Source organism: Ictalurus punctatus, chromosome 19, assembly GCF_001660625.3.
Source record: "Ictalurus punctatus breed USDA103 chromosome 19, Coco_2.0, whole genome shotgun sequence".
Classification (NCBI taxonomy): Eukaryota; Metazoa; Chordata; class Actinopteri; order Siluriformes; family Ictaluridae; genus Ictalurus; species Ictalurus punctatus.
The window spans coordinates 13971901-13984422 of NC_030434.2; the positions used below are offsets into that span (position 1 = coordinate 13971901).

At 34.8% G+C, this 12522-nt stretch overlaps 1 protein-coding gene across 1 annotated transcript; it reads right to left on the reverse strand.

Annotated features, from left to right (window-relative positions):
- Positions 1-644: 644 nt before the first annotated feature.
- il17rel (interleukin 17 receptor E-like) lies at positions 645-12232 on the reverse strand. The gene is made up of 18 exons (XM_017493688.3): positions 11968-12232; positions 10526-10553; positions 9994-10137; positions 9560-9666; positions 9276-9390; positions 9026-9070; positions 8761-8900; positions 7044-7115; positions 6766-6820; positions 6504-6667; positions 6348-6392; positions 6129-6186; positions 4785-4927; positions 3527-3592; positions 3372-3429; positions 2687-2812; positions 1677-1739; positions 645-1202 (listed from the first exon to the last, which is right to left on the reverse strand). Exons 1-18 carry the CDS (start codon positions 12076-12078, stop codon positions 1048-1050), a joined length of 1695 nt encoding a protein of 564 aa, XP_017349177.1. The 5' UTR covers positions 12079-12232; the 3' UTR covers positions 645-1047.
- Between the last annotated feature and the right edge of the window lie 290 nt (positions 12233-12522).

A 12522-nucleotide genomic window follows, 5' to 3' on the forward strand; every position in this document is an offset into this window, starting at 1 on the left:
GTTATGCATTCTGAAATGTTTTTCTGTTCACTTCAGTTTGTAAAGAGTGATTATTTGAGTTAACATAGCCTTCCTGTCTGGCCATTCTCATCAAGGCATTTCTATGAGTTCTATTTGCTGCCAAAAGTTGAGAGCACAATTATTTAATCTGAGAGTGGGATTATTTCTCCCCTTATACAAGTTTCACATACCAAACCCCTACTGATTGAAATGGGAAGTTATTAATATGAGTACATGTACATGCTTGATTTTTTTTCACCGTAGATATATTCATATAAGAAGCTAATCAAATTTTAAATAGTTGTATCCCATTTAGATTTAACCCTTTACACACCTATGACCAGCTGTTGGGCAATTTCTTAGTATTGTAACTACATACACCTGCAAATTCATGCATTTATCTAATCATCCAATCATGTGGCAGCAGCACCATGCATAAAATCATGCAGATACAGGTCAAGAGCTTCAGTTAATGTTTATCAAACATCAGACTGGGAAAAAATTATGATCTCAGTGACTTTGCCCATGGCATGTTTGTTGGTACCAGAACACTTGGGTTAAGTATTTCTTATCTTCACACAACAGTCTTTATGGTTCACATATAATGGAGCAAAAAAAAAAAAAAAAAAATCCAATGAGAGGAGTCAACATGTGAAACACTTTATTGAGAACTTACACGTACAAAATGGCAGTGTTAAGAGATTTAAACATGACCTATAGCACAACAATGTCCAGATAACAGTGATATTCAACAGAAACAAGTAAAAAAATAAGTATCTTACAATAATATAAACCACACATATCATATAAATAAATGTATTCTGCTCTCTAACACAAAAGCAGAAATGTATGCAACAATCTTTTAAAAGTTGCAAAGTTTTGAAGACTTTTAAAGCTGGATAAAGTCATTTTTGTTTTTTTTGTTTTTTTTGCGCTGAAGGTAAGAATATTATCTTTCAAATTTTTCCCTGTTTTTACCCCAATAAAGAAATAAGCAATGCAAAGCAAAATGAAAACAGCACATTCCATCTTGAGCAATCTTCAGAGCTACACTTCTAACTGGTTTGTGAAGTCATTCAGTAGATTGGACCTTTCAGAGTCTTGTAACTGAGAGTTTTCTGAGCTATTTCCATCATCACATGCTTCTGTGGACATCAGCTCAGTTTTTGAGTTCACCTCCTCAGTCAATGGAGAGAAGAAGGCTGAAATGCATATGATGTGATGAGTGAAAATCATGTCTAGGGTCAGATTTTAGCATATTTTATTGAATTACAATTTTATTATGCTTAAATATTCAGTCAGCTGTAGATTAGCAAATAAAAAGTCTTAATTGCTTGTGGTAGTTTTTGCCCAATCATTGATACTCATATGGTGATGTGGGCATCTTGTGCAACAATTGATGCTTGAAAACAAGCTAATTTACAATATATTCACTACTTTCCCATCTGTGCTCAGTGCTAAGTGTTTACAGTCCACTACCTTCCCTTCGTCTTTGATTGTTGCTCTTTGACACTCCACATACCACAACTATTATCTAAATGTGTGAGATTCAATCACCTATCATTTACTAGGAACTCCATGTGAGCTGAATGTGTTGAATATTCTTAAACCTTGATAGATACTGTACATGCTTAGTAATGCAGACTGCTCTCGTATAAGAAAACACTTTTTCTCACCTGTGTGTGGTCCTGGTAAGCGTGCAATGCCGCGAGCATTTATTGTTCTTTTGAACTGGTAACCTGAATCCAATTAAACATGAGCATAATGTTAATTTAAGACAACAAAGTATAACGTTCAAAATATTTGAATATGATTCCATTCCATGATTAACTTGTGTTAATTATAATTCAAACATGCACTAGTAGATTTTATTTCAAATTAATTAACTGAAAACATTTCTACACAAATTCTACTTTTACATTGAGAGAAAGTGAGTCTACTGCATCAGTGTCCTCTTTCAAGCAGGATAATCAAATCAAGAGCACCAGCTTTACTATTAATATTGGAGAGTGCAAAACTCCTATGCTACTGTCAGTTATTCCAGACTCATATGTCGTATTGGCTTATCTTACTTTTTTTTTCGGAGAAAAAGAAGACTGCTCTTTTGCCATATTTTAAGTGATAACTCCATTGTACTACCAGCATACTCTAATGTTAAAATGCAGAGCTATTTTGCAAAATGTGTGAAGGTTGGCCGGTCTGGCGACATGATAGAAGTGGATTCTGGAGCAAGAACTCAGCTTCAAAAGCAAGAAAATCCACTCTATGGCTAAGGATTAAGGACTTCTAAAAGTGGCAACACCTACTTTGTGAATAGTTCTTGAACAGCACTATTGATTTCATATATGTGACTCATCAAGAAGGAAATGGAGTAGTAACAATGCACTGACTGACTCATTTTCATTTAAAAAATTTTTGACTGGATGTTTAGTAAGTGTTTAAATATTGTTATTATTTATTATTATTTATCATACTTTTTTGTTAGCTAGCAAGCTTAATGCCAGATTCCAAGCTAAATGCGAGCCAGGCGGCAGAGCTGCTATTATCTTGTAGCTTTGTTAAGCTCTCAGCAACACACAGGATTAAAATTGATGTTGACCATAAAAATACTGATAATCACAATTTCATAGCAGTGAATTTGTCTTTGCATTACTGTATCAAACAAGTATAGACATATCCAACTCACCAATCATCGCAATAATCATCACAGCAGCAGCCACAGCTACAGCTGTAATCAGTGTCATTGCTGGTAAAATGACATACATAAGCTGCCATTTACTGTCACTGTCTGTGGGCTTGGAGGAAGAACGTGCTGCAGAGACAAAAGAGAAATGCATGTTTGCATGCATTTGATAATTTGCATACACTTCTAAACAAGCTTTCGTATATTTTAGGAAGGAAGTAAATCCAACAAAAAACTTCATTATATGCTTATTCTACAAGAGCGTGTGGAGGAAGGAGCTGTAACATGTTTGCCTTGAAGTTTCTAGAGGGCCTTTTTATTAGACCTTGGACACATGCCAAGCTGATCTCATATGTTGTCAGTGTGTTGTTAGACATGCTAGGTCTTGTTCAGTAATTCAGTACTGTTTTCCACCCCAAATACCCAGATCATTGGATAAATGTGCTAGCAGGGCTAGCCCTCTGTCTTTCAAAGAGAAAAATATAGTAACATAACGTGTCCTTTTTGGCAACAAAATCAGATTATTTATTGTTAGCAAATGTATTAAGAGGGTGGCACAACTTTCACCATAGATGGTAATAAGAAAGTACATCATATATGAAGAAGCAAGTATGGGGCTGATTTGTTTATTGACTGTAAAAAAATAAAAATAAAAAAAAGTTAAAAAAATCTTCGGAAGAAAACTTACAGCATGAGGATTGGCAATAGAGAGTGGTGACTCCATATTTTACATCCACACGCTTTGCCTGGGAGAAAGAAGTTTTAAATTAGTGTCAACAGTTAAGAAGTTTTGGACACTGTGAAACTGATACACAAGCACTATTGAAATTTTATTATATTTACCTTTATGCAGAGACTTGATGTACAAAGATCCATAGCCAGATTTGGCTGCACTTGTTTAAATTTCTCCTGTAAAAGCAGAAGATACAGTTTGGTTAAACCATACCTTATGGGTGTTTTTTTAAGAAGCCAGTGGAACTTCTAGGATTCAAGTTTTAGTTCAATTTTAACCAACCTTTTTATATATATATATATATATATATATATATATATATATATATATATATATATATATATATATATATATATATATATAACACCCAGAGATCCATTAGTACAGTACATGTTGGTACTTATATCTTGAATAGATACCAAAAAACCTACAAGATCTTTATTCCTGAAGTGGTGGCCAATTTAAAAAAAAAAAAACACACACACACATCTCCTGTTTTCTGGCATTAAAAGCTTCATCGCTGCACCTCTACTATTTCAGAAGCTTTAAAAATGTTGGTTTTAAAGATGTTTTAAATAACTAGTAGATGAGATCTCTGGTGAATTGTACATTCATGCTTGATGATTCACTGCCTCATGTATTCATGAATGTTGTGAAAGTTAGTATGCACGTGGTCAGTGGAAAGGTTTAATAGACGTCAATAGACGTGTTCGAGGCATAATAGTTCCCATTTGAAAATCTCACAACGCTGTGATGTACATAGATTTTGACACTGACAGTGTCTTACCTGTCAGTTTGCCCTAAAAAAATATATTTATAATATATATTTATCATATAATATTATCACAATCCTGTGTTCATGGTATGTGAATGATTTTAGATGTTGCTTAGCAGCTGCAATAAAATAAGAAGTTTTATTGTATTGTATTTACACTGTAACACTTATTGTAGCACTATTGTTAAGCAGGAAAAATTATTAACTTACTTATTTTTACTGTGTTACATTTATGGTTTGATCAGTATCTGTCTACATAAAGTGATAAGTAACTTTCAAAGCTTTTGAAAGCGAAGTTTATGTATACAGTTTTCGACAAACATCTTTTGTGTAAAGAAAAGAAATACACCTTCTGGAGCTCATTCAGATCCTACACCCACAATTAATGGATGTTGTATTTTCATCCAATTCAGTTATATGTAATTATATATAGGATCTAATGCTCACACCTATAGATCTCACACTCACATACAGTAATGAGGAACAGAGGAGGTACCTTGGCAAACAATATGTAAAATATTTGTAGGTGATATTGTTGCTGTAGGGCTCATTAAAGATAAATTGGCCACTACCACTGATTGAGTTGAACTCACCACATCAACTAAGATGATTTGTGTGTCCTCACACCCAGAAGCCCCAGTCTTGGAACATACACTCAAAGAGAGGTTTGCTTTGACACGGGACGTCACAAGCAGTTGTGGCTGGTTCTCTTCAGTAGAAACGTCCACGTTCCAGGCTAAAAGAGACAATTAAAAGGTAAAATGTGTACACACTTATGGACCTAGATAACCGAAGCATTTATTAATATATAATTGTTAATATAACATTTGGCCAAAGGAACATTTTGGCCAAAAATATAATTTTCAGAATTTTCACATAATTCACACTATTCACTATTGATGTAGTTACATCATTCAGTACATCTACCATTTATTTCTTTATTTTATTTAATTATTACTAGTCTTTAAAATCAGACCTATGAAGCTAATGCAGCTCACATATCCACACCAAGCTTGAAGGCAAAACCATCAAACGGGAATGAATAATATAGTTCACTTTGAACTAAAATTTATAGATCACACTGGCTATATTTATTATTTTACCAACAAAAAAATCTCAAGGATTCCCTATTCAATCCACAGGGCTTTCTTCTGGGTTCTCCAGTTTCGTCCTACCTCCAAAAACATGCTGCTAGACAGACTGTATAGCCTAAATTGGTTTGAATGAGTTTGTAAATTTATTGTAGCATGGTTCCCTGTGATGGACTGGGGTTCTATTCAGGGTGTATTCCCACCTCTATATTCCTGAAGTGCTTTGGATCCACCATGAATCTGACCAGGATATTATTGAATATGAATATTTATTTGTGAGATTATGTATCTTAATAGTTGCATTTGAAGATTCAGGCTTGAAAATGATATTAAGGTGAAGCATAATTTGCATTACTTTTGAGATACATACAAAGTAACATAAAATAAAAACCTTTGGACACCAAGCACATCTGCTAGTCAATTACATTTTGGATAATTGAAAAATGTGTAAAGTACTAATGCATCAGTTTTCTTTCAAATGCCACAAATGAGGTGATAAAATCCCATTTTGATATAATAGATAAGCATATAATTCCCCAGTCCCGGGTAATTGTTTCACACTATAGTGTTTTCCAGCTTTTTAAAGACTGATTCTTATCTGCTCATTTATACAAAAATCAAAGCAGGGAAATCCCTAAACTGTGCAATAGAAACATTTCTAGGAAAATTCTAAGAAACACTGCAATTCAAGAAAGCACTTTTGACTGACATGTTTTTTCCCCAAGTATGTAAGAATCAGTAAAGTTCTAGCCACATCATCAATTCACTTTCAGTACAAAATGGAGGTTTGCTAATATTGGGACTTGCATGCACAAGTTAATATATTAATGAATGGAAGTTCATTACCTGGGAAATTCCCATCTGAAAATGGGCACTTTATCCATGCCCCGATCTCTGTGACGAACTAAAAGGTAAAATACATCAAAGCACACTTTGTCTGAGAGTTGAATAGAGGCATCATTTTCACATGCTAAAGGCGTGTATGCAATAAAACTTGAAGCAGAAGGACATAGAGACATTAACAGCGCCTGATCAAAGGCACTGAGGTTAAGCAAAAATATTTACCTTCATGCAAAGCCGGGGATGAGGATCCACTGCTGAATATGTCACCTGAGAAAGGTTGTGTGGTTACATAAGTCATTGTTAGAACTTTGTTTTTATTCTTACTATATTCTTTTCTGTAACTTTTATGTATTTATTACTTTTTATGCATGCACTCACCATTCCTTTGACATATCTCTGAGAAGAATTGGCAAGGTCTTGGCATACATCTTCGTCTTGCATCTCACACAGTGAAATGACCGCATTAACTTGGCATGACGACTTCCATGACATTTTCTGCTCCACATGGTCAAAGGTTATCCCTGACCAGAGTTCCTCAACACCTGACAAGAAACAGTAGTTTCTATATGCTGCTTGTTCATCATTATGCAAATAGAACCTTTTCCTGTACTGCTTATTTAAGAATAAACTTCATACTTACGGTTTTTGAAAGGGCAGACTTGAACCCGGGAAGCATCTGTCATGACAGACCAGCCCTGTGACAAAACAGCACAGTGTGCTCTATCATTATTATTAAAAGAGCAAATGTGTCATTCATATATATATATATATATATATATATATATATATATATATATATATATATATATATATATATATATATATATATAATATATATATATATATATATATATATATATATATATATATATATATATATATATATATATATAAGCTACACATCTAATTAGTTGTTACCTCAATGCACAAGCAGGGCACTGGTTTGGAGTACTTCAGAGTGACATTTTTTACTGGATTCTCCTTTTTTAACTGTAACAAGAAACAGAAATGATTGGAAGCATATTATGTTTTTTGCCCTACTTTATCTTCCCAGCAAAGATGGTAAATCATAAATGAGCTGGCATATTTCTTTATTGCCTTCATAACAAAAGAATTATGCTAATTATGCCAATACCTAGTGAGCCTCCATTCTACAATTAAATGCACTGGCTCTATTCCATAACCATACACTGGGCACATCCTACAAATCCTGCCTCCATGTGCTTTCAGAATTACTGTAAATATAGGTTCCTGAGCTTAAAGTTGCATGTGAATGCTCTTTGAAAACATCTTATATACATAAGATTTATTAAAAAAAAATTTCCACGTGGTCCATTTTTGATTTTCTTTATACTTAAATGTCATTAACTTTTCAATGAAAAGGAGAAACATGAAATGATATGTTATTGCAGAAGGTGAAGGAATGTTTAAAGACAATAGAATAAGAATCATAGTTTTTTTTTTCCCTATCTATATTACTTTGACAAACATAACATCCATACTTTTTGCAAAACATCTGAATTTTTGCAGTTCCCTATCTCAGGAAATGAGTGTATTTAAATTTTTAACTTTCCCTGGCTTTTTGGACCTACACAAGAACCATATACAGTATAATGACTGATGGTGTAATAATTGGTCAATTTGGATCAATATATCAATTTAAAAGGCAACATTTGAAACGAATCAAGGCAAAAATCATAAATAGACTATTATTTAGTAGAATTGAATTTAAACTATCATCAGACAATGTATGCAAAAATGATTCACATTTTAAAACTGATAAATAGCTTAGCAAGGTGATTTACCCATAATAGTTATACTTAAAATAGTCATTTTCTATGTCATCCTCATTCATTAATTAACAGCAAGATTCTGAACAAAGTTATTTGCATATCGATTCAAGGCTACTACATTGTATACTATTGTATAATATCGTATTGTAGCATATTCAGTGGTATCAAATATTGAGTCATTGCCTTATGAAGCCTGATGTTTTCATCTCTAATATTTGTAAGCAGGTGCTTTGGAAAACATTTTTGATACCTTAGCTTCTGACTTAGTTTACTAGCCTCACCAATTAAATATGGTGGAGCCAAGAAAAATTTCAGTGGTCAGTGGTTGGTAATTATTTATTTTTTCTAAATATAACTTATTTGTATTATTCACTGATAAGCCATAGACACTTACATCCTTAACTGTTTTAAATATTTACCACATTTACTATATTTTTACTACTGTTAGGAAGATACCAAAATAGATCAAGCTAGCTAAGCCACTATCTAATGCTGGCAGTGCCTGAAAGTCTTCATAATTATATCTTTGCAACTTGGACCCTTCAAGGAGCACATGATTGCGTCAGAGCTTTGCAGCATGTGGGATCCATACTTACACAGACCTAGATGCTTTCTAATTGAGGTTACACAAATTAAAAAACTTGCCAGTATGAAGAGTGACCCTGATGTCATTAAAATGTATAAACATTTTAATAAGCAATGGCAGTGTGACCATTGTTTGTGGATTTTGTTTGATTTCACCACCAGAATGGGTACTGTCCCTAATCCCACTCCGAATCCTAACTTTCATACTTTCCTGTCAATTTAGTCATTAGAATATAAATATTGGAAAAGCAATTCACCAATACGTGAGCTCCAGTGCCAATGCAGATGTAATCCTTGTGGCAGAGTCTAACATGGTAGTCCCTGTCCACCAGCATGTCTGACACACTTATATGCACTTCCTTACTCTCCAAGTCCACCTCATAGTCAATCTTGCCGGCTGCCAGAAAGACCAAGATTTTCCATGACACCATATTTACAACTTTATATGATCTATTAGTTTTTTTTTACAAATTAAAATTCTGGAGATGGATATAAAACTGTAGATCATAATCTCAAACTTACTGGTGCATTCAGGAATGTTCCCTTGTAGGTCCTTGTTGCTGCAGTCTGACAGAAGAAATGTAAAAAGAAATGTTACCTTTTGTTTTGACAGGTTACCTATCGACTGGTTTAAACATCTAATGTGTTTCTAAATTTGAAAACAATGAAAACATCTAATGTGTTACTAAATTTGGCATTATTTCATTTCGCAAAAAGGAAATTCTTTGTCTTTTGTATCACTACTAATGCAATGTGACACCCTACCCCATACCTGGGACACGGTATGCTCTGGAATAAGCCACATCACAGAATTGTGGCCACGTTTGGAGGGTTATGTAGACGTCCTGCCCTATGCCTACTTCCAGACAATCGTCCTGAATATTCACCTTCCATAGAAAGTCGCACAGAACCAATTAGTCATCCATTCTTAGAAGTTTCGAAACAATGACATTTGCTAAACCTGCAAATTCTGGCACAGAATGAATTAAATAGACTAGCATGAACTTGAACATGAAAATTTGTTACAATCCATTCTAGAAATGCAGGCAATAGTACCTGATGGTCCATCACTTTATCTTTATGTGTGCGTGAGAAGGTCACAATCCTGCAGTGTTCCATCATCGCTGCACTGACTGTGCACATGTAGATGCCGTGGATGTGTTCTGGAAGAGAGGAAGCAGATTTACAGTCACTTATTAAACCAGTTGGGGTTTTTTCATCATGAAAGAGACCAGCAGTAGAGTGTACTAGTGATGTGGAGATAGATAGACTCTTTAAAGATTAGATCCCCATGATCACAGTAACTCGAATTTGCCCTGGTATGAGTCACTTGAGAACCATGACTCATCATTCAGCAGGAAACAACAGTGATGTACCTAACCTCCCACATTACAATAATCAGTGCTAAATTAACTTCCATAGTTAATCTAAAACCAACTAATTTAACTTGGAAATATATCACAAGGTCACTGAGAGAAAATTGGACCTACTCTTTAGCTGTAGATGAGTGCTGACTCGGAGGTAAAGAGAACACCGTCGATCCCCTTCACACTTCATCACAGTGGAGATGCTTGTGTTCCTAAATACATCTCTGGTCATGTCCCCTGGCCATTTCTTGCATCGCTCAAAAGACACTGTAAAACACAGATCCCATCCAGAACATGTCACATATTACCCACGCAACAAGCTTTTCAATTTCACACTAAGTGATGAATTAAGTGAGTGTTTCTCAGTTTTCAGTAGCATGGAAATTGGTGGCAGAAATATTTCTGCTTCACTATAATAAGTTCAAAAGCAATGACTTCAGTGAGAATTCTAAACACTACTGAAAAGTAACAAAGCAAAACATGCCTGTCATGGCAAACATTAGTCATCCAATGAGATGACTGATTTAACAGTTCTTTTGTCCATCTAAGGATCGCCTGATCATAACTTTTATTTGTTAGATCTTATCTGACACAAATTACATAGCAGCGTGTGTGATCCAGAAATGAACTAATAAAAAAACAAAACAGTACTCACAATGAGGCTTCACCTTACAACGGAGTCCCTGTAAACAAAGAAGCCCAAAATAGAGTTCAGCGTCAGATACACTGACACTGACGTCAGATACAATGAAGCTATCTGATACACAGCGTATCCAAATGATATGTACAGCTGCAGTAATACAGATTAGATTTTGTCATAATAGTCCCAGCAAGAGGAAGCAGGTGAGAGAGTAGGGGTTTGCCCAGAGTGCTTTGAACAGGCCAACATCCTGGTTGTTCACACAGCACTTGACGTTATGGTTATATTTATGCATCCTCATCAATAAACTCCTTACTGGATATTTGTAATGTGACTGGAACTTTGGTTATATGCTTCCTTAATGTGAATGCCAGTAACTATAAATACAAACTGTTAAAATGCTATATTTCTATTTAAAAAATCATATATTGACAAGTGAGTACGCATTATATTAGTATGATTTGCATCCTACTCTTGCAGTGGTTGTATAAAACAAGAAAAATCTAAGTGCAGTTGTTCCGTAAAATTGTGTACATTTACAATGGTGGGAAATTAGGACCGAAAATGGAACAGGAAACATGAAAAGCACACTTTGATGTTGTGTGTGTGTGTGTGTGTGTGTGTGTGTGTGTGTGTGTGTGTGTGTGTGTGTGTGTGTGTGTGTGTGTGTGTGTGTGTGTTTGTGTGGGTGAGTGTGTGTGTGCGTGTGCGTATGTGTGCGTGTGTGTGTGTGTGTGTGTGTACATGCTGTGGTAGTTATGTCTAACAGCACCTCATCTGTAACATGAAGTGATTGATTAAAAAAAAGATGGCTTTCCTATATAGATAATATTTAACTAATTTAAATTACACACCAGCAGCACAGTTGCCAAAGTATCATTGCCTGGAGCTATTTATTGGAGTTTAGTTATTGAGCGCTGTAGAGACGGGCTGTGTTTACATGTATGTCATCATCAAAAGGTAGACTTGAATACCATATAAGGATGTGAGCAGTTATATAGTTCATTACAGCTGAGTGTAATTTTCAAAAGCAGTACTTTCTTTACTTTCAATTTACAATACTTTCTGCTTTTATTGGGAACTTATATGGTCATCATAGTTAATGATCAATGTATTTTAATTGATCTTGTCTTTTAATTGCATACCCAGTGTTGATTGGACCACTGTAGTGGCAATTATACAATACATTCTCAATAGAGATAAGAAAATTATTTAAAAAAAAAAAAAAAAGAGTCATCTTTTATTTCACCATTCAACGTTAGATCTTTTAACAATAATCTTAACTCATTTAACAACAATGACTATATCTAACAACTTTAAGAATATGCAGTAAGACACTAGACCTTTAACATAAATGACTTTATGACCTATATCACCAGAACTTGTTAGAGTTCATCTCACACAATCACACATTGGTATACAGCCAAAATATAGTGTAAATACTTTTAATCAAATACCTGTGAACAACGGGATTCACATTGCTCAATCTTCTCTACCCGTTCTCCCTGCAGTCTGGAAGTGCAGAAATCCAGCAGTAACAGCAGCAGTAGCAGCAACACGCTTTTCATCTTCAGTGAGAAGACTGGAGCTGGTTGAGGCTTGAATAGACTGAAGATGCAAAAGGTGGAGAACCCAAATGATGACCTAAGGGCAGGTTACTGTTTCCTTCTTAGGCTTTGGGCCATTACATTTTAAAGTGTTGTTGATGAGCTTTTATTGTATATGGCCATGGGGGAGGGACTCTCTCTCTCTCTCTCTCTCTCTCTCTCTCTCTCTCTCTCTCTCTCTCTCTCTCTCTCTGACTCTCTCTCTCTTTCTCTCTCTCTCTCTCACGCACACACACACACACACACACACACATGCACGCACACACTCTTTCCTCTATTTACACTTAGTCTACTTTATTCACATATTTTCTCTCTCTCTCTATGCCTCTCTTTATACTGTTTCCTCTCTTCTTGAATGAAACATGTATATTCTCTTTCTTCACTTTAATTCAATTAATTTTTTTG